The 20683-nt window shown below is 45.5% G+C and overlaps 1 protein-coding gene and 1 non-coding gene across 2 annotated transcripts in view; both read left to right on the top strand.

Annotated features, from left to right (window-relative positions):
* LOC126117688 (uncharacterized) overlaps positions 1-20370 on the top strand; it is a 130239-nt gene extending 109869 nt beyond the window's left edge. The window contains exon 3 of the mRNA XM_049915044.1: positions 20335-20370. Within this exon, the coding sequence (XP_049771001.1) occupies positions 20335-20370 (36 nt within the window). The remainder of the gene's footprint in view (positions 1-20334) is intronic.
* On the top strand, positions 2938-3012 carry Trnas-uga (transfer RNA serine (anticodon UGA)). Its single transcript has one exon. It is a non-coding gene; the product is annotated as a tRNA-Ser (tRNA).
* Positions 20371-20683: the final 313 nt, after the last annotated feature.

Genomic DNA, 20683 nt, shown 5'->3' with positions numbered 1-20683 from the left:
TGGTACTCACAGCTTTACTTCTGCCAGTACCTCGTCTCCTACCTTCCAAACTTTACAGAAGCTCTCCTGCGAAACTTGCAGAACTAGCACTCCTGAAAGAAAGGATATTGCGGAGACATGGCTTAGCCACAGCCTGGGGGATGTTTCCAGAATGAGATTTTCACTCTGCAGCGGAGTGTGCGCTGATATGAAACTTCCTGGCAGATTAAAACTGTGTGCCCGACCGAGACTCGAACTCGGGACCTTTGCCTTTCGCGGGCAAGTGCTCTACCAACTGAGCTACCGAAGCACGACTCACGTCCGGTACTCACAGCTTTACTTCTGCCAGTACCTCGTCTCCTACCTTCCAAACTTTACAGAAGCTCTCCTGCGAAACTTGCAGAACTAGCACTCCTGAAAGAAAGGATATTGCGGAGACATGGCTTAGCCACAGCCTGGGGGATGTTTCCAGAATGAGCTTCTGTAAAGTTTGGAAGGTAGGAGACGAGGTACTGGCAGAAGTAAAGCTGTGAGTACCGGACGTGAGTCGTGCTTCGGTAGCTCAGTTGGTAGAGCACTTGCCCGCGAAAGGCAAAGGTCCCGAGTTCGAGTCTCGGTCGGGCACACAGTTTTAATCTGCCAGGAAGTTTCATATCAGCGCACACTGCGCTGCAGAGTGAAAATCTCATTCTGGAAACATCCCCCAGGCTGTGGCTAAGCCATGTCTCCGCAATATCCTTTCTTTCAGGAGTGCTAGTTCTGCAAGTTTCGCAGGAGAGCTTCTGTAAAGTTTGGAAGGTAGGAGACGAGGTACTGGCAGAAGTAAAGCTGTGAGTACCGGACGTGAGTCGTGCTTCGGTAGCTCAGTTGGTAGAGCACTTGCCCGCGAAAGGCAAAGGTCCCGAGTTCGAGTCTCGGTCGGGCACACAGTTTTAATCTGCCAGGAAGTTTCATATCAGCGCACACTCCACTGCAGAGTGAAAATCTCATTCTGGAAACATCCCCCAGGCTGTGGCTAAGCCATGTCTCCGCAATATCCTTTCTTTCAGGAGTGCTAGTTCTGCAAGTTTCGCAGGAGAGCTTCTGTAAAGTTTGGAAGGTAGGAGACGAGGTACTGGCAGAAGTAAAGCTGTGAGTACCGGACGTGAGTCGTGCTTCGGTAGCTCAGTTGGTAGAGCACTTGCCCGCGAAAGGCAAAGGTCCCGAGTTCGAGTCTCGGTCGGGCACACAGTTTTAATCTGCCAGGAAGTTTCATATCAGCGCACACTGCGCTGCAGAGTGAAAATCTCATTCTGGAAACATCCCCCAGGCTGTGGCTAAGCCATGTCTCCGCAATATCCTTTCTTTCAGGAGTGCTAGTTCTGCAAGTTTCGCAGGAGAGCTTCTGTAAAGTTTGGAAGGTAGGAGACGAGGTACTGGCAGAAGTAAAGCTGTGAGTACCGGACGTGAGTCGTGCTTCGGTAGCTCAGTTGGTAGAGCACTTGCCCGCGAAAGGCAAAGGTCCCGAGTTTGAGTCTCGGTCGGGCACACAGTTTTAATCTGCCAGGAAGTTTCATATCAGCGCACACTCCGCTGCAGAGTGAAAATCTCATTCTGGAAACATCCCCCAGGCTGTGGCTAAGCCATGTCTCCGCAATATCCTTTCTTTCAGGAGTGCTAGTTCTGCAAGTTTCGCAGGAGAGCTTCTGTAAAGTTTGGAAGGTAGGAGACGAGGTACTGGCAGAAGTAAAGCTGTGAGTACCGGACGTGAGTCGTGCTTCGGTAGCTCAGTTGGTAGAGCACTTGCCCGCGAAAGGCAAAGGTCCCGAGTTCGAGTCTCGGTCGGGCACACAGTTTTAATCTGCCAGGAAGTTTCATATCAGCGCACACTCCGCTGCAGAGTGAAAATCTCATTCTGGAAACATCCCCCAGGCTGTGGCTAAGCCATGTCTCCGCAATATCCTTTCTTTCAGGAGTGCTAGTTCTGCAAGTTTCGCAGGAGAGCTTCTGTAAAGTTTGGCAGGTAGGAGACGAGGTACTGGCAGAAGTAAAACTGTGAATACCGGACGTGAGTCGTGATTCGGTAGCTCAGTTGGTAGAGCACTTGCCCGCGAAAGGCAAAGGTCCCGAGTTCGAGTCTCGGTCGGGCACACAGTTTTAATCTGCCAGGAAGTTTCATATCAGCGCACACTCCGCTGCAGAGTGAAAATCTCATTCGGGAAACATCCCCCAGGCTGTGGCTAAGCCATGTCTCCGCAATATCCTTTCTTTCAGGAGTGCTAGTTCTGCAAGTTTCGCAGGAGAGCTTCTGTAAAGTTTGGAAGGTAGGAGACGAGGTACTGGCAGAAGTAAAGCTGTGAGTACCGGACGTGAGTCGTGCTTCGGTAGCTCAGTTGGTAGAGCACTTGCCCGCGAAAGGCAAAGGTCCCGAGTTCGAGTCTCGGTCGGGCACACAGTTTTAATCTGCCAGGAAGTTTCATATCAGCGCACACTCCGCTGCAGAGTGAAAATCTCATTCTGGAAACATCCCCCAGGCTGTGGCTAAGCCATGTCTCCGCAATATCCTTTCTTTCAGGAGTGCTAGTTCTGCAAGTTTCGCAGGAGAGCTTCTGTAAAGTTTGGAAGGTAGGAGACGAGGTACTGGCAGAAGTAAAGCTGTGAGTACCGGACGTGAGTCGTGCTTCGGTAGCTCAGTTGGTAGAGCACTTGCCCGCGAAAGGCAAAGGTCCCGAGTTCGAGTCTCGGTCGGGCACACAGTTTTAATCTGCCAGGAAGTTTCATATCAGCGCACACTCCGCTGCAGAGTGAAAATCTCATTCTGGAAACATCCCCCAGGCTGTGGCTAAGCCATGTCTCCGCAATATCCTTTCTTTCAGGAGTGCTAGTTCTGCAAGTTTCGCAGGAGAGCTTCTGTAAAGTTTGGAAGGTAGGAGACGAGGTACTGGCAGAAGTAAAGCTGTGAGTACCGGACGTGAGTCGTGCTTCGGTAGCTCAGTTGGTAGAGCACTTGCCCGTGAAAGGCAAAGGTCCCGAGTTCGAGTCTCGGTCGGGCACACAGTTTTAATCTGCCAGGAAGTTTCATATCAGCGCACACTCCGCAGCAGAGTGAAAATCTCATTCTGGAAACATCCCCCAGGCTGTGGCTAAGCCATGTCTCCGCAATATCCTTTCTTTCAGGAGTGCTAGTTCTGCAAGTTTCGCAGGAGAGCTTCTGTAAAGTTTGGAAGGTAGGAGACGAGGTACTGGCAGAAGTAAAGCTGTGAGTACCGGACGTGAGTCGTGCTTCGGTAGCTCAGTTGGTAGAGCACTTGCCCGCGAAAGGCAAAGGTCCCGAGTTCGAGTCTCGGTCGGGCACACAGTTTTAATCTGCCAGGAAGTTTCATATCAGCGCACACTCCGCTGCAGAGTGAAAATCTCATTCTGGAAACATCCCCCAGGCTGTGGCTAAGCCATGTCTCCGCAATATCCTTTCTTTCAGGAGTGCTAGTTCTGCAAGTTTCGCAGGAGAGCTTCTGTAAAGTTTGGAAGGTAGGAGACGAGGTACTGGCAGAAGTAAAGCTGTGAGTACCGGACGTGAGTCGTGCTTCGGTAGCTCAGTTGGTAGAGCACTTGCCCGCGAAAGGCAAAGGTCCCGAGTTCGAGTCTCGGTCGGGCACACAGTTTTAATCTGCCAGGAAGTTTCATATCAGCGCACACTCCGCTGCAGAGTGAAAATCTCATTCTGGAAACATCCCCCAGGCTGTGGCTAAGCCATGTCTCCGCAATATCCTTTCTTTCAGGAGTGCTAGTTCTGCAAGTTTCGCAGGAGAGCTTCTGTAAAGTTTGGAAGGTAGGAGACGAGGTACTGGCAGAAGTAAAGCTGTGAGTACCGGACGTGAGTCGTGCTTCGGTAGCTCAGTTGGTAGAGCACTTGCCCGCGAAAGGCAAAGGTCCCGAGTTCGAGTCTCGGTCGGGCACACAGTTTTAATCTGCCAGGAAGTTTCATATCAGCGCACACTCCGCTGCAGAGTGAAAATCTCATTCTGGAAACATCCCCCAGGCTGTGGCTAAGCCATGTCTCCGCAATATCCTTTCTTTCAGGAGTGCTAGTTCTGCAAGTTTCGCAGGAGAGCTTCTGTAAAGTTTGGAAGGTAGGAGACGAGGTACTGGCAGAAGTAAAGCTGTGAGTACCGGACGTGAGTCGTGCTTCGGTAGCTCAGTTGGTAGAGCACTTGCCCGCGAAAGGCAAAGGTCCCGAGTTCGAGTCTCGGTCGGGCACACAGTTTTAATCTGCCAGGAAGTTTCATATCAGCGCACACTGCGCTGCAGAGTGAAAATCTCATTCTGGAAACATCCCCCAGGCTGTGGCTAAGCCATGTCTCCGCATTATCCTTTCTTTCAGGAGTGCTAGTTCTGCAAGTTTCGCAGGAGAGCTTCTGTAAAGTTTGGAAGGTAGGAGACGAGGTACTGGCAGAAGTAAAGCTGTGAGTACCGGACGTGAGTCGTGCTTCGGTAGCTCAGTTGGTAGAGCACTTGCCCGCGAAAGGCAAAGGTCCCGAGTTTGAGTCTCGGTCGGGCACACAGTTTTAATCTGCCAGGAAGTTTCATATCAGCGCACACTCCGCTGCAGAGTGAAAATCTCATTCTGGAAACATCCCCCAGGCTGTGGCTAAGCCATGTCTCCCGCAATATCCTTTCTTTCAGGAGTGCTAGTTCTGCAAGTTTCGCAGGAGAGCTTCTGTAAAGTTTGGAAGGTAGGAGACGAGGTACTGGCAGAAGTAAAGCTGTGAGTACCGGACGTGAGTCGTGCTTCGGTAGCTCAGTTGGTAGAGCACTTGCCCGCGAAAGGCAAAGGTCCCGAGTTCGAGTCTCGGTCGGGCACACAGTTTTAATCTGCCAGGAAGTTTCATATCAGCGCACACTCCGCTGCAGAGTGAAAATCTCATTCTGGAAACATCCCCCCAGGCTGTGGCTAAGCCATGTCTCCGCAATATCCTTTCTTTCAGGAGTGCTAGTTCTGCAAGTTTCGCAGGAGAGCTTCTGTAAAGTTTGGAAGGTAGGAGACGAGGTACTGGCAGAAGTAAAGCTGTGAGTACCGGACGTGAGTCGTGCTTCGGTAGCTCAGTTGGTAGAGCACTTGCCCGCGAAAGGCAAAGGTCCCGAGTTCGAGTCTCGGTCGGGCACACAGTTTTAATCTGCCAGGAAGTTTCATATCAGCGCACACTGCGCTGCAGAGTGAAAATCTCATTCTGGAAACATCCCCCAGGCTGTGGCTAAGCCATGTCTCCGCAATATCCTTTCTTTCAGGAGTGCTAGCTCTGCAAGTTTCGCAGGAGAGCTTCTGTAAAGTTTGGAAGGTAGGAGACGAGGTACTGGCAGAAGTAAAGCTGTGAGTACCGGACGTGAGTCGTGCTTCGGTAGCTCAGTTGGTAGAGCACTTGCCCGCGAAAGGCAAAGGTCCCGAGTTTGAGTCTCGGTCGGGCACACAGTTTTAATCTGCCAGGAAGTTTCATATCAGCGCACACTCCGCTGCAGAGTGAAAATCTCATTCTGGAAACATCCCCCAGGCTGTGGCTAAGCCATGTCTCCGCAATATCCTTTCTTTCAGGAGTGCTAGTTCTGCAAGTTTCGCAGGAGAGCTTCTGTAAAGTTTGGAAGGTAGGAGACGAGGTACTGGCAGAAGTAAAGCTGTGAGTACCGGACGTGAGTCGTGCTTCGGTAGCTCAGTTGGTAGAGCACTTGCCCGCGAAAGGCAAAGGTCCCGAGTTCGAGTCTCGGTCGGGCACACAGTTTTAATCTGCCAGGAAGTTTCATATCAGCGCACACTGCGCTGCAGAGTGAAAATCTCATTCTGGAAACATCCCCCAGGCTGTGGCTAAGCCATGTCTCCGCAATATCCTTTCTTTCAGGAGTGCTAGTTCTGCAAGTTTCGCAGGAGAGCTTCTGTAAAGTTTGGAAGGTAGGAGACGAGGTACTGGCAGAAGTAAAGCTGTGAGTACCGGACGTGAGTCGTGCTTCGGTAGCTCAGTTGGTAGAGCACTTGCCCGCGAAAGGCAAAGGTCCCGAGTTTGAGTCTCGGTCGGGCACACAGTTTTAATCTGCCAGGAAGTTTCATATCAGCGCACACTCCGCTGCAGAGTGAAAATCTCATTCTGGAAACATCCCCCAGGCTGTGGCTAAGCCATGTCTCCGCAATATCCTTTCTTTCAGGAGTGCTAGTTCTGCAAGTTTCGCAGGAGAGCTTCTGTAAAGTTTGGAAGGTAGGAGACGAGGTACTGGCAGAAGTAAAGCTGTGAGTACCGGACGTGAGTCGTGCTTCGGTAGCTCAGTTGGTAGAGCACTTGCCCGCGAAAGGCAAAGGTCCCGAGTTCGAGTCTCGGTCGGGCACACAGTTTTAATCTGCCAGGAAGTTTCATATCAGCGCACACTCCGCTGCAGAGTGAAAATCTCATTCTGGAAGAATTATTATGTCAAGTCAACAAATCTGTCTGTCATTTTAATAACATGTTAAATTATGTCACTCAATGCAAATTAATAACTTTTCTGCACAAATTATGATAACAGATGTACATGTGACTTGTAAACTATATCTCTTTTTAGTAGTTCTTTGACAATGTTATAAATACGAGCAGCAAGAAGGGTCGAGAAGGCAGTCGGACTGTCACTTTGGTACAGTGTGTTAGTGTGTTATTGTTTGAGGTGGATAAACAATGCAAAGAACATGTAAAGGAAGTTGTGTTGTGTCATAGTCTTTGGTGGACAGTGGAATTAAGATGGCCACCAGAGAAATAAATATTTGAAGTTTACATATTTGTTGGTTTCGTTCATACTTTATCATCAAAAGCACATAAAACAAAACACGGGACCTCATGTTTTTAACCCTAGACAACCAGATTTAGAGCCAGCATCAACATCGCGACACAGCAGCGATCCAGCAAGCAGCAGTGATTACTACAATGCATTGTAATGGCGCCAACCTAACATCAAGTGCTAACAAGCTCTGTAAATGGGAGTGAAATAGTGCGATTATAGCAATTAGCAATATCTACGACCAGGCGACCATTACAACACGCGTGTGTGTGCGAGCGCACACCCGTCCCTTCCTCCCCCCAAGGCAAGCCCCCCCGCTACCGGGACCGGAACGACTGCCCACCCTCTCCCCCAAAACCCACATCCCCTCGTCACCCCCTCTTCCCCCCTCCCCCCCAATGAAGCAGCCGTTGGTTGCGAAAGCCAGAATCCCGTGTGCATGCTTGTGCTCGTTTGTGCGTCCATCGTCCCCATCAGCGCCCCTGCCCGGCAGGTCCCATCATCTTTCTTTTTAGATATATTTTCCCATGTGGAATGTTTCCCTCTATTTTATATATATATATATATATATATATATATATATACACACACACACACACACACACACACACACACACACACACACACACACACACACACACGCACACACACACATATATATATAAAAAGAAAGATGATGGGACCTACCACACAAAAGCACTGGCAGGTCGATAGACACACAAACAAACACAAACACACACACAAAATTCTAGCCTTCGCAACCAACGGCCGCCCCGCCAGGAAAGAGGGAAGGAGAGGGAAAGACAAAAGGATACTGGTTTCAAGGGAGAGGGCAAGGAGCCACTCCAATCCCGGGAGTGGAAAGACTCACCCCAGGGGGAAAAAAGGACAGGTACACACTCGCACACACACACACATCCATCTGCATACACACAGACACAAGCAGACATTTGTAAAGGCAAAGAGTTTGGGCAGAGATGTCAGTCGGGGCGGAAGTACAGAGGCAAAGATGATGTTGAAAGACAGGTGAGGTATGAGCGGCGGCAAATTGAAATTAGAAATTAGCAGAGATTGAGGCCTGGCGGATAGCGAGAAGAGAGGATATGCTGAAGGGCAAGTTCCCATCTCCGGAGTTCTGATAGGTTGGTGTTAGTGGAAAGTATCCAGATAACCTGGACGGTGTAACACTGTGCCAAGATGTGCTGGCCATGCGCCAAGGCATGTTTAGCCACAGGGTGATCCTCATTACCAACAAACACTGTCTGCCTGTGTCCATTCATGTGAATGGACAGTTTGTTGCTGGTCATTCCCACATAGAACGCTTCACAGTGTAGGCAGGTCAGTTGGTAAATCACGTGGGTGCTCTCACACGTGGCTCTGCCTTTGATCGTGTACACCCTCCGGGTTACAGGACTGGAATAGGTGGTGGTGGGAGGGTGCATGGGACAGGTTTTACACCGGGGGCGGTTACAGGGGTAGGAGCCAGAGGGTAGGGAAGATGGTTTGGGGATTTCATAGGGATGAACTAAGAGGTTACGAAGGTTAGGTGGATGGCGGAAAGACACTCTTGGCGGAGTGGGGAGGATATCATGAAGGATGGATCTCAATTCAGGGCAGGATTTGAGGAAGTCGTATCCCTGCTGGAGAGCCACATTCAGAATCTGATCCAGTCCCGGAAAGTATCCTGTCACAAGTGGGGCACTTTTGGGGTTCCTCTGTGGAAGGTTCCGGGTTTGAGGAGATGAGGAAGTGGCTCTGGTTATTTGCTTCTGTACCAGGTCGGGAGGGTAGTTACGGGATGCAAAAGCTGTTTTCAGGTTGTTGGTGTAATGGTTCAAGGATTCCGGACTGGAGCAGATTCGTTTGCCACGAAGACCTAGGCTGTAGGGAAAGAACCGTTTGATGTGGAATGGGTGGCAGCTGTCATAATGGAGGTACTGTTGCTTGTTGGTGGGTTTGATGTGGACGGACATGTGATGCTGGCCATTGGACAGGTGGAGGTCAACGTCAAGGAAAGTGGCATGGGATTTAGAGTAGGACCAGGTGAATCTGATGGAACCAAAGGAGTTGAGGTTGGAGAGGAAATTCTGGAGTTCTTCTTCACTGTGAGTCCAGATCATGAAAATGTCATCAATAAATCTGTACCAAACTTTGGGTTGGCAGGCCTGGGTAACCAAGAAGGCTTCCTCTAAGCGACCCATGAATAGGTTGGCATACGAGGAGGCCATCCTGGTACCCATGGCTGTTCCCTTTAATTGTTGGTATGTCTGGCCTTCAAAAGTGAAGAAGTTGTGGGTCAGGATGAAGCTGGCTAAGGTAATGAGGAAAGAGGTTTTAGGTAGGGTGGCAGGTGATTGGCATGAAAGGAAGTGCTCCATCGTAGTGAGGCCCTGGACATGCAGAATATTTGTGTATAAGGAAGTGGCATCAATCGTTACAAGGATGGTTTCTGGGGGTAACAGACTGGGTAGGGATTCCAGGCATTCGAGAAAGTGGTTGTTGTCTTTGATGAAGGATGGGAGACTGCATGTAATGGGTTGAAGGTGTTGATCTACGTAGGCAGAGATGCGTTCTGTGGGGGCTTGGTAACCAGCTACAATGGGATGGCCGGGATGATTGGGTTTGTGAATTTTGGGAAGAAGGTAGAAGGTAGGGGTGCGGGATGTTGGTGGGATCAGGAGGTTGATGGAGTCAGGTGAAAGGTTTTGTAGGGGGCCTAAGGTTCTGAGGATTCCTTGAAGCTCCGCCTGGACATCAGGAATGGGATTACCTTGGCAAACTTTGTAAGTAGTGTTGTCTGAAAGCTGACGCAGTCCCTCAGCCACATACTCCCGACGATCAAATACCACAGTCGTGGAACCCTTGTCCGCCGGAAGAATGACGATGGATTGGTCAGCCTTCAGATCTCAGATAGCCTGGGCTTCAGCAGTGATGATGTTGGGAGTAGGATTAAGGTTTTTTAAGAAGGATTGAGAGGCAAGGCTGGAAGTCAGAAATTCCTGGCAGGTTAGGAGAAGGTGATTTTGAGGAAGAGGAGGTGGGTCCCGCTGTGAGGGAGGACGGAACTGTTCCAGGCATGGTTCAATTTGGATAGTGTCTTGGGGAGATGGATCATTAGGAGTAGGATTAGGATCATTTTTCTTCGTGGCAAAGTGATATTTCCAGCAGAGAGTACGGGTGTAGGACAGTAAATCTTTGACGAGGGCTGTTTGGTTAAATCTGGGAGTGGGGCTGAAGGTGAGGCCTTTGGATAGGACAGAGGTTTCCGATTGGGAGAGAGGTTTGGAGGAAAGGTTAACTACTGAATTGGGGTGTTGTGGTTGCAGATTGTGTTGATTGGAATTTTGAGGTTTTGGAGGGAATGGAGCTGGAAGTGGGAGATTGAGTTGTTGGGAGAGACTGGGTTTGTGTGCAATGAGAGGAGGTTGAGGTTTGCTGGAAAGGTTGTGAAGGGTGAGTGAGTTGCCTTTCCGGAGGTGGGAAACCAGGAGATTGGATAGTTTTTTAAGGTGGAGGGTGGCATGCTGTTCTAATTTGCGGTTGGCCTGTAGGAGGATGCTCTGAACCACCGGTGTGGATGTGGGAGAGGAAAGATTGAGGACTTTTATTAAGGATAGGAGTTGATGGGTGTGTTGATTGGCTGAGTGGATGTGTAGGTGAAGAATTAGGTGGGTGAGGGCAATAGATTGTTCGGTTTGGAACTGGTATAGGGACTGATGGAAAGAAGGGTTGCAGCCAGAGATGGGAACTTTAAGTGTGAGGTGTTTGGGGGTGATGCCAAATGTCAGAGAAGCCTGAGAAAATAAAATATGGGAATGTAATCTGGCTAGGGCAAAGGCATGTTTCTGGAGGGAATGTAAATAAAACTTAATGGGGTCGTTGTGGAGGTGTTGTGAGGGTGACATGGAACTAGAAGGTGGAAAGTGGAACATGAGGCTGAAATGAAAATGAAAATAAATATAAAAATATATGGGGAGAGATAAAGGTAAAACTAGAAAGCAAATGGAGATCTGGTGTGAAAAAAGGCGAAAAAGGGTTGGTTAGAGCTGGGCTATGTTGATCCTGTGGTGAAATTGTGTAGGTAGATAATGATGTGCATAAAGGTTAGGTGGGTGTGTTGCCGCCAAAACACGTTAAAGGGTGGAGAAATACGGGAAAATTTCGAAAAAACTACGTGAGGATGTATTAAAAGGAGTGGTTTGGTGGTGGCAGATTATGGAAATGAAGCTGACAATTGTCTGATGAAGAAATAATGACGTTAAAACCTGTGGGAAGCGGCTAAAAATGATCGGTGATGTGAGAAAAACGGAAATGGAAATAAAGCAAAAGTTATTAAAACTAGACGAAAAGGTTGTTTAATAGCTGAAAGGAACTGTTTGTGAACTGGAAACGATGGATTTTATAGCAGCGGTAGTGTTGAAAGCGGAAAAAAAAATGTTTTTGTTATGATTTGGAAGTGGGTTATGTATTATTACGTATTATTGAGTGTATATCGGCGGGATAAAACTGTACACTGGATTACGGTAAAAAAGGAGAAGGTGAATAGAAAGTGAAACTGCTGGCAAAAACAGAAGGAGGAAATAAGACGACAGAAAAGACGACGAAATGTAACAGTGACAATAACAATAACAATAACAAACGTGATTGTTGGGTTCAAATTAATGATATGAATATAATCGAGGGAAACATTCCACGTGGGAAAAACACATCCAAAAAGAAAGATGATGAGACCCACCAAACAAAAGTGCCGGCAGGCCGATAGACACACAAACAAACACAAACACACACACAAAATTCAACCCCTCGCAACCAACGGCCGCCCCACCAGGAAAGAGGGAAGGAGAGGGAAAGACGAAAGGATTCGGGTTCCAAGGGAGAGGGCAAGGAGCCACTCCAATCCCGGGAGCGGAAGGAATCACCTTAGGGGGAAAAAAGGACACACATTGAAAATGTCTGCCTGTGTCCACGTACATGCGGATGGACACGCGTGTGTGTGCAAGCCCACACCCGTCCCTCCATCTCCCCACAAGGCAAGCCTCCCCGCTCCCGGGACCGGAACGACTGCTCACCCTCCCCCCCAAAACCCACATCCCCTCGTCCCCCCCCTCCTCCCTCCCGACGAAGCAGCCGTTGGCCACGAAAGCCAGAATCCCGTGCGCATGCCCGTGCCCGCCCGTGCGTCCATCGACCCGACAGCGCCCCCGCCCGGCAGGTCCCATCATCCCTCCTCCCAGACTTATCCTCCCACATGGAATGTCTCCCTCTCTCTCTCTCTCTCTCTCTCTCTCTCTCTCTCTCTCTCTCATAAAAAGAAAGACGTCAAAGATTTACTGTCCTACACCCGTACTCTCTGCTGGAAATATCACTTTGCCACGAAGAAAAATGATCCTAATCCTACTCCTAATGATCCAACTCCCCAAGACACTATCCAAATTGAACCATGCCTGGAACAGTTCCATCCTCCCTCACAGCGGGACCCACCTCCTCTTCCTCAAAATCACCCTCTCCTAACCTGCCAGGAATTTCTGACTTCCAGCCTTGCCTCTCAATCCTTCTTAAAAAACCTTAATCCTACTCCCAACATCACCACTGCTGAAGCCCAGGCTATCCGTGATCTGAAGGATGACCAATCCATCGTCATTCTTCTGGCGGACAAGTGTTCCACGACTGTGGTACTTGATCGTCGGGAGTATGTGGCTGAGGGACTGCATCAGCTTTCAGACAACACTACTTACAAAGTTTGCCAAGGTAATCCCATTCCTGATGTCCAGGCAGAGCTTCAAGGAATCCTCAGAACCTTAGGCCCCCTACAAAACCTTTCACCTGACTCCATCAACCTCCTGATCCCACCAACATCCCGCACCCCTACCTTCTACCTTCTTCCCAAAATTCACAAACCCAATCATCCCGGCCGTCCCATTGTAGCTGGTTACCAAGCCCCCACAGAACGCATCTCTGCCTACGTAGATCAACACCTTCAACCCATTACATGCAGTCTCCCATCCTTCATCAAAGACAACAACCACTTTCTCGAACGCCTGGAATCCCTACCCAGTCTGTTACCCCCAGAAACCATCCTTGTAACGATTGATGCCACTTCCTTATACACAAATATTCTGCATGTCCAGGGCCTCAATACGATGGAGCACTTCCTTTCATGCCGATCACCTGCCGCCCTACCTAAAACCTCTTTCCTCATTACCTTAGCCAGCTTCATCCTGACCCACAACTTCTTCACTTTTGAAGGCCAGACATACCAACAATTAAAGGGAACAGCCATGGGTACCAGGATGGCCCTCTCGTACGCCAACCTATTCATGGGTCGCTTAGTGGAAGCGTTCTTGGTTACCCAGGCCTGCCAACCCAAAGTTTGGTACAGATTTATTGATGACATTTTCATGATCTGGACTCACAGAGAAGAAGAACTCCAGAATTTCCTCTCCAACCTCAACTCCTTTGGTTCCATCAGATTCACCTGGTCCTACTCTAAATCCCATGCCACTTTCCTTGACGTTGACCTCCACCTGTCCAATGGCCAACTTCACACGTCCGTCCACATCAAACCCACCAACAAGCAACAGTACCTCCATTATGACAGCTGCCACCCATTCCACATCAAACGGTCCTTTCCCTACAGCCTAGGTCTTCGTGGCAAACGAATCTGCTCCAGTCCGGAATCCTTGAACCATTACACCAACAACCTGAAAACAGCTTTTGCATCCCATAACTACCCTCCCGACCTGGTACAGAAGCAAATAACCAGAGCCACTTCCTCATCTCCTCAAACCTGGAACCTTCCACAGAGGAACCCCAAAAGTGCCCCACTTGTGACAGGATACTTTCCCGGACTGGATCAGATTCTGAATGTGGCTTTCCAGCAGAGATACGACTTCCTCAAATCCTGCCCTGAATTGAGATCCATCCTTCATGATATCCTCCCCACTCCGCCAAGAGTGTCTTTCCGCCATCCACCTAACCTTCGTAACCTCTTAGTTCATCCCTATGAAATCCCCAAACCACCTTCCCAACCCTCTGGCTCCTACCCCTGTAACCGCCCCCGGTGTAAAACCTGTCCCATACACCCTCCCACCACCACCTATTCCAGTCCTGTAACCCGGAGGGTGTACATGATCAAAGGCAGAGCCACGTGTGAGAGCACCCACGTGATTTACCAACTGACCTGCCTACACTGTGAAGCGTTCTATGTGGGAATGACCAGCAACAAACTGTCCATTCGCATGAATGGACACAGGCAGACAGTGTTTGTTGGTAATGAGGATCACCCTGTGGCTAAACATGCCTTGGCGCACGGCCAGCACATCTTGGCACAGTGTTACACCGTCCGGGTTATCTGGATACTTTCCACTAACACCAAACTGTCAGAACTCCGGAGATGGGAACTTGCCCTTCAGCATATCCTCTCTTCTCGCTATCCGCCAGGCCTCAATCTCCGCTAATTTCTAATTTCAATTTGCCGCCGCTCATACCTCACCTGTCTTTCAACATCATCTTTGCCTCTGTACTTCCGCCCCGACTGTCATCTCTGCCCAATCTCTTTGCCTTTACAAATGTCTGCTTGTGTCTGTGTGTATGCGGATGTATGTGTGTGTGTGTGTGCGAGTGTGTACCTGTCCTTTTTTCCCCCTGGGGTGAGTCTTTCCGCTCCCGGGATTGGAGTGGCTCCTTGCCCTCTCCCTTGAAACCCGTATCCTTTTGACTTTCCCTCTCCTTCCCTCTTTCCTGGTGGGGCGGCCGTTGGTTGCGAAGGCTAGAATTTTGTGTGTGTGTTTGTGTTTGTTTGTGCGTCTATCGACCTGCCAGTGCTTTTGTTTGGTAGGTCTCATCATATTTCTTTATATATATATATATATATATATATATATATATATATATATATATATATATATATATATATATAGAGAGAGAGAGAGAGAGAGAGAGAGAGAGGGAAACATTCCACATGGGAAAATATATCTAAAAAGAAAGATGATGGGACCTGCCGGGCAGGGGCGCTGGCGGGTCGATGGACGCACAAACGAGCACAAGCATGCACCCGAGATTCTGGCTTTCGCAACCAACGGCTGCTTCGTCGGGGGGTGGGGGGGAGAGGGGGGGACGAGTGGATGTGGGTTTTGGGGGAGAGGGTGGGCAGTCGTTCCGGTCCCGTGAGTGCGGGGGCTTGCCTTGGGGTAGGAAGCGACGGGTGTGCGCTCGCACACACACGCGTGTCCATCCGCATGTGCGCGGACACAGGCAGACATTTTCAATGTGTGTCCTTTTTTGCCCCTAAGGTAAGTCTTTCCGCTCCCGGGATTGGAATGACTCCTTACCCTCTCCCTTAAAACCCAAATCCTTTCGTCTTTCCCTCTCCTTCCCTCATTCCTGATGAGGCAACCTTTGGTTGCGAAAGCTTGAATTTTGTGTGTATGTTTGTGTTCGTTTGTGTTGTTATCGACCTGGCAGCGCTTTTGTTTGGTAAGTCTCATCATCTTTCCTTTTATATATATATATATATATATATATATATATATATATATATATATATATATATATATATATATATATATATATATATATATATATATATGCATTTTGGCACGTGAGAAGTAGTGAAGAAAATGTCAAAATGCCAATGTAGTAGACTTCCATTTGCAAAATGCAACAGTGAGTGGTTTAGAACCATTAAGCAATGATTATTTGAATGCTGGGCGCAATGTGCCATTGTTGCATTGGATGCCCGTGAATACAGAACATTTCATTACAAGTAATACATTGATTACAATAGATGTCATTAATGGCACATTAAGGCAAGAGAATATTTTAAATGAAAGTAGTATGCGTAGTACAGATGCAGATGCTGACAAGCGTCGGCCAGAAGTGAATAGGGAAAATACGCAAGCCTTATTTTAAGCCTTAACAAGAACAATACAAACAGGCATGAATGCAATGAAAACAGACATGAACACAATGGAAACAGATATAAATTCAAAGATGTTGGGTTTAGAGACTAATCTGATCACAGTAAATTCAAAAATATCGGGTGTAGAGACTAACATGAACACAATCAATTCATAGAAGTCAAGTTTAGACACAATACAAACAGACATGACTAATGTGAAAGCAGACATGACCTCAATAAAGTCTGAGATTGGGAAGGTAAATACAAACATGACACACATTTTAGATGAGGTAAAAATTTTTTGTGCAGAACCCAATATTCTGGATACGAAGTTCACACAGCAGATTTCTCAAATCTCCACAGACATGGACAGGAAAATTAATGAAAAGGTACAAACTTTAGCTCATGATATGAGTGAGACATTGAAAGACATAGTGGAAGAAAAAATTGAAACAATAACACACAAGTATGGACAGGAGCTATCCAGAATCAGAGAATCTCAGGATAATTTACAGGTAGTGCAAAAGAATACGCATGTTAAAATAGACAATGTACAATCAGAAGTAGAGAAGCTGCATTCTTTCTGTGATGACTTGCCAGAAAATGTAGCGAAAATCACAGTGGAAATAGGATTACTTAAGTTAGAACATAAAAGAATCTAGTCAGACAATGTGAAACTTTATGAAATTGTAAAGAGTAATACAAAGGATGAAAACACAATGATCTCAGAAAAGTGCATGCATGAACAGTGTATTTATGTTGAAGTGGTAACCGAATTAATGGGGGACAAGGAAGAAGAAATTCTAAAATGCATAGAACATAATATCAGACAGATAGAAAAAATCTTAATGGACAAAATAGTTAGCAAACAAAGTATGATAATATCATCTCCAGGGGCAGTGAGCAGAGCTATAGACAACCATCTGCCAGTGAGAGAAATCAGTGGCGCGGACAACAATGCCCAACCCACGCTGTGCGACTGCACGCCGAGGCGTGACACGAGCAATGGGCACAACTTTTGTGAAACAGATATGCTATCATCGCAGGTAAATGCTGTCCCTCCCTGCTGGACAGTGTTGTTAATGGGAAAGAGTTTAATAAAACATTGACAGTTCCCTGTACACTCAAATGAAAAAAAGCAAATTCACCTGGTAGTGTTTGTGCGAGCTTTAAGAAATGTACTGCCTAGGACTTGGACAGAAGCTCAAAAGATCAAATATGTGGTAGCACACACCAAGAGTGTCACCATTTTTGGGCTACAGAGATGTCGGAACTCTGTCAGATATATGATTAGTTTGAAAATGCATTTTTAGTTAAACAGGTCAACAGTTATCCAGGAGAGATTAAGATGAGAGGTCTTTAAACCAGTATCATATCATCCAAAATTTGGAGGGCTAAGAAACTATTTTGAAACATACCTAAACAAGACTTGATACTGGAATAATCCAATATGTCATCTTGATATATTGAAAATCTTAAAGAACAAATTACCTGAAAATGTTAGAAAAAAAATTGGTAACCATTTCCGAATATGATCTCGAGTATTTTCTTTCAGTGCTCAACTCAATATATCTAATTCGTGAGGATGGGCAAGTCATGCCTAGTTATAATAACAGTAATGTACACAATGCAAACAGGAAGAACAACTTCGGTAATGGCAATGGCTTTGGAAACTATAATGGTCGTGCGCATATGAATGAATGGCATATATATGCAGCACTGCACCACAACTGAAATCTGTACAATCAGTTTACCCATCAGCCACAGGATGACCAAAGGTACAAAAATAAATATCAGCCCTATAGGTATGGCAATGGCCAAGGCAGGAGCAATTCGAGATAAAACTTTGACACTAGGTGAAAAGGAAATGCAAATTACCAGGTTCGGAATATGCAACACGGCGATCCGAGAGAGAAACAGCAACCCATATAGTTGAACTGAAACAATCGGGACATGAACTGGTGAGCGCACGAACATGCAGTGAACACAGTAGAAGTGGTGGCAGAAAATGAATTCATACCTTTACTGCCCCCAGTAAACAGTAATCGAGTGTGAGTTGAGGAAGAAGGTAATGAATTGTCAGTGTGCCACAGTACTAACAGGAGCGACATTAATACTAACATGAACAGGAATGGAAAAGAGGAGGTAGACCCTAAAACAAAAGTGACACATACAGCACATCTGGAATCTATTTTTCAGGTATGATAAGGACACAGAAATGAAAGGCGATTTGTTTACTGAAGAGAAAGAAACGACACGCAAGGTGAGTGAAATTATTCAAGCAACAATGAAGGTAAAGGTGGGAAACATACAGGTATACAGAGCACTGAGTTAGTGAAAACCATTAGATGTAGTTACACTGCATCAGGTGAAAAAACTTAAACAAGAGCGATGGAAAAGAAAAGAATTCACAATGTGCAAACTTTAAGCAAGAGGCATGAGTGAGGAAGTATACTGAGACACGCAGTTGTGCCTAAAGTGGAGCGTACATAAACAAATACATGTGAAGTGGCTAACAGCAGATCATAGGGGCAAGGTATTATAATGATGCAGCCTTCCCCGAGAATCATATGAAATGTCTAATACCACCTTTTTTTTTATATGCATCCGGATAGTTATTGGATGAGTCGATGCTTCCTAGAAACTTGTATGTGTGTCATTATCTATATCATTCTGTCCAATTTGCTAAAACACTTAATAGTCTTTGTGAAAGCATTTAGAACGTTCTGGAAGGCCATATATTATCATGATCGTCGGGGGATTGTTGTCATCAAAATTATGTACAGTTGATGAGTTAGATATTTAATTGAGAAATTGAAGTGTTAAATATCTGGCTGCAAATATAAAGAGGTTGTGGAAATGTTGGCATACATGGTTGGTGCCTCTAATTACTTTAATTTCAGTTGATTGTTGGGTTGACACAGAGAACATCATTATCTTGAGAAATGGTTTAAATGTTATTACCAAGAGATGTATTTTCATGTGTTATCTATTTTTATGTCCTCCTCTGTAATTAATATCCTTTGTAATAACATTTCTAATTAACTCTCCATTTGTATACATTACACAATTTTCCTATTTTCAGTATTTGAGGACTTATTTGTAAATTTTACAAATGTAGTCGGATAAAGCATGAGATTTGTACTGCCGTTGAATGTTAGTAACCAGATCCCAACAGTAATTAATTACGTAACTAAAATAATACAAGAGACATTATTGTAATTAAAGTTCAGATTGATTTTCATATTTAAAACTAGTGATAATACTATAAAAATTATGTCAATTAATATTGTATTTTATACCTTATTCAGCTGTAACATCAGTTTCCTTACATTTTGTAAATTTTCATTGTAGCATCAAAATTGTACAAAATTAGTAATGAGTTATTTTGAAATTTATTGTTAAAATTCTGTATAAAGCAAAGCAGCGATGCTGCAAGAGAGTTAGTTCGTTGTTGAGTTGTTGTTTTTTCAGTGAGTCAAAGAGATCTGTGAAGTACGCCAGTCATTGTTTTGTTAACGTGATGAGTGTGCGGTTCAGTTGTCAATAAATTTTGTGAAGTTGGAAACTGTTATATTCTTTCATCAAATGAACTCCAGGTAATAGAAAGTTACATTAAATGTAACAGTCCGGGTGGAACGTTGTAGTATGCAACAAGGAAGGTTGAGTTCAGTGTTCCCTTTAAGATGCACAAAGACACTCTGGGCACCATGACAGAAACCATTTTAGAATTTAAGTGAATCGGCATCCACAGCACTCAGCCAACTGGACAAAATAGAAGTGATATGAAATGGGGTACCTATCAGCTGATTACTATGACATAAATCAGTTACACAAATAAAATGAACTGAGACATTTATTCACAAGTTGGAGATTATACTGTAAAGAGCACTAATTTTAAGAGTATATCATTAGATTAAGCATACGTACCTTTAAGAAAATGGTCCCACTGATGCAAGGAAACTATAAGGAGCATAGAACACTCTAAATTTGTGACCTTAACATAGGCTATTGGATGTACATAGTTATAATATTTAGAAATAAGTATAAGTATTCCAAGTAGTAGAGAATATACACAGGTATCCGATTTTTATATACGATTAAGACAAGTTTAAAAGAGAAGTAACAACATGTACACTTAAAAGAAAGGTATTAGCACAGAACCTAAGAACAAGCAACTTACATACAGCAAGTGAGTAGTGTCAATGTGAAAGGTAGAATGAAATATACACACCGAAAATGTGTTTGACTGAGATGTAAACTATAAAATAAGATATTGTACAAGATTTGGCGAAGAGGAGCAGTGGTCCACTAATAAAACTACACTTCTTCACAGACAACATTAGAAGTAGCGAGTATAATGTACAGGGGGAGCCTATACCCACAAATTTGCTATTACAGAATTCACTTACGTTCGTTGCTATTAATTACATGGTACCTTTAGGAAAAGTATAAGCAGCAAAATAAAACTGTTTAAATGTTACAAAACTGACCAATGTCTTTTGTTCGCATAATTTAGCACCAACTATCTTTGAATACACTAGACATGGAAAGAACTCTGAAACAATAGACGAAATATTTCTTGACTTACGTAAACTAGACAATGTTGTAGAAGTGATTGACACTGGATTCTCCAATCATAAAGCACTAAAACTTAGTATAAATAATGTACTCTGTAAAAACTCTAGGCCAAGTTAGAAACACATCCACAGCAGATGTATTAATGAGGACAATGTTAGGATTTTTAATTCCTTGTTAAAAAAGACAATTTGGGATCTAGATAAATATGATAGTATAGACCTGAAATTTGAGTCATTTCTAGCTGATTACAAACATAACTTTCAAATTGCTTTTCCCCTTAAGAAAATGAAAGTAAAAGGCAAAATTAACACATGGATAACACAGGGCATAAGAAAATCTGGAGAGCAACTCAGAATGTTAAGTAAATCAGCAAGGCAAAATTCCGCTTTGAAACAATGTGTTAAGTGTTATAGGAAATTATACAAGAAAGTAATTACAGCCGCAAAAAAGTTAAAT

The sequence above is a fragment of the Schistocerca cancellata genome, chromosome 1 (assembly GCF_023864275.1).
Source record: "Schistocerca cancellata isolate TAMUIC-IGC-003103 chromosome 1, iqSchCanc2.1, whole genome shotgun sequence".
In the NCBI taxonomy this organism is placed as follows: Eukaryota; Metazoa; Arthropoda; class Insecta; order Orthoptera; family Acrididae; genus Schistocerca; species Schistocerca cancellata.
The sequence above is the reverse complement of the archived record's forward strand: the minus strand, read 5'-3'. Positions and strand labels throughout refer to the sequence as shown.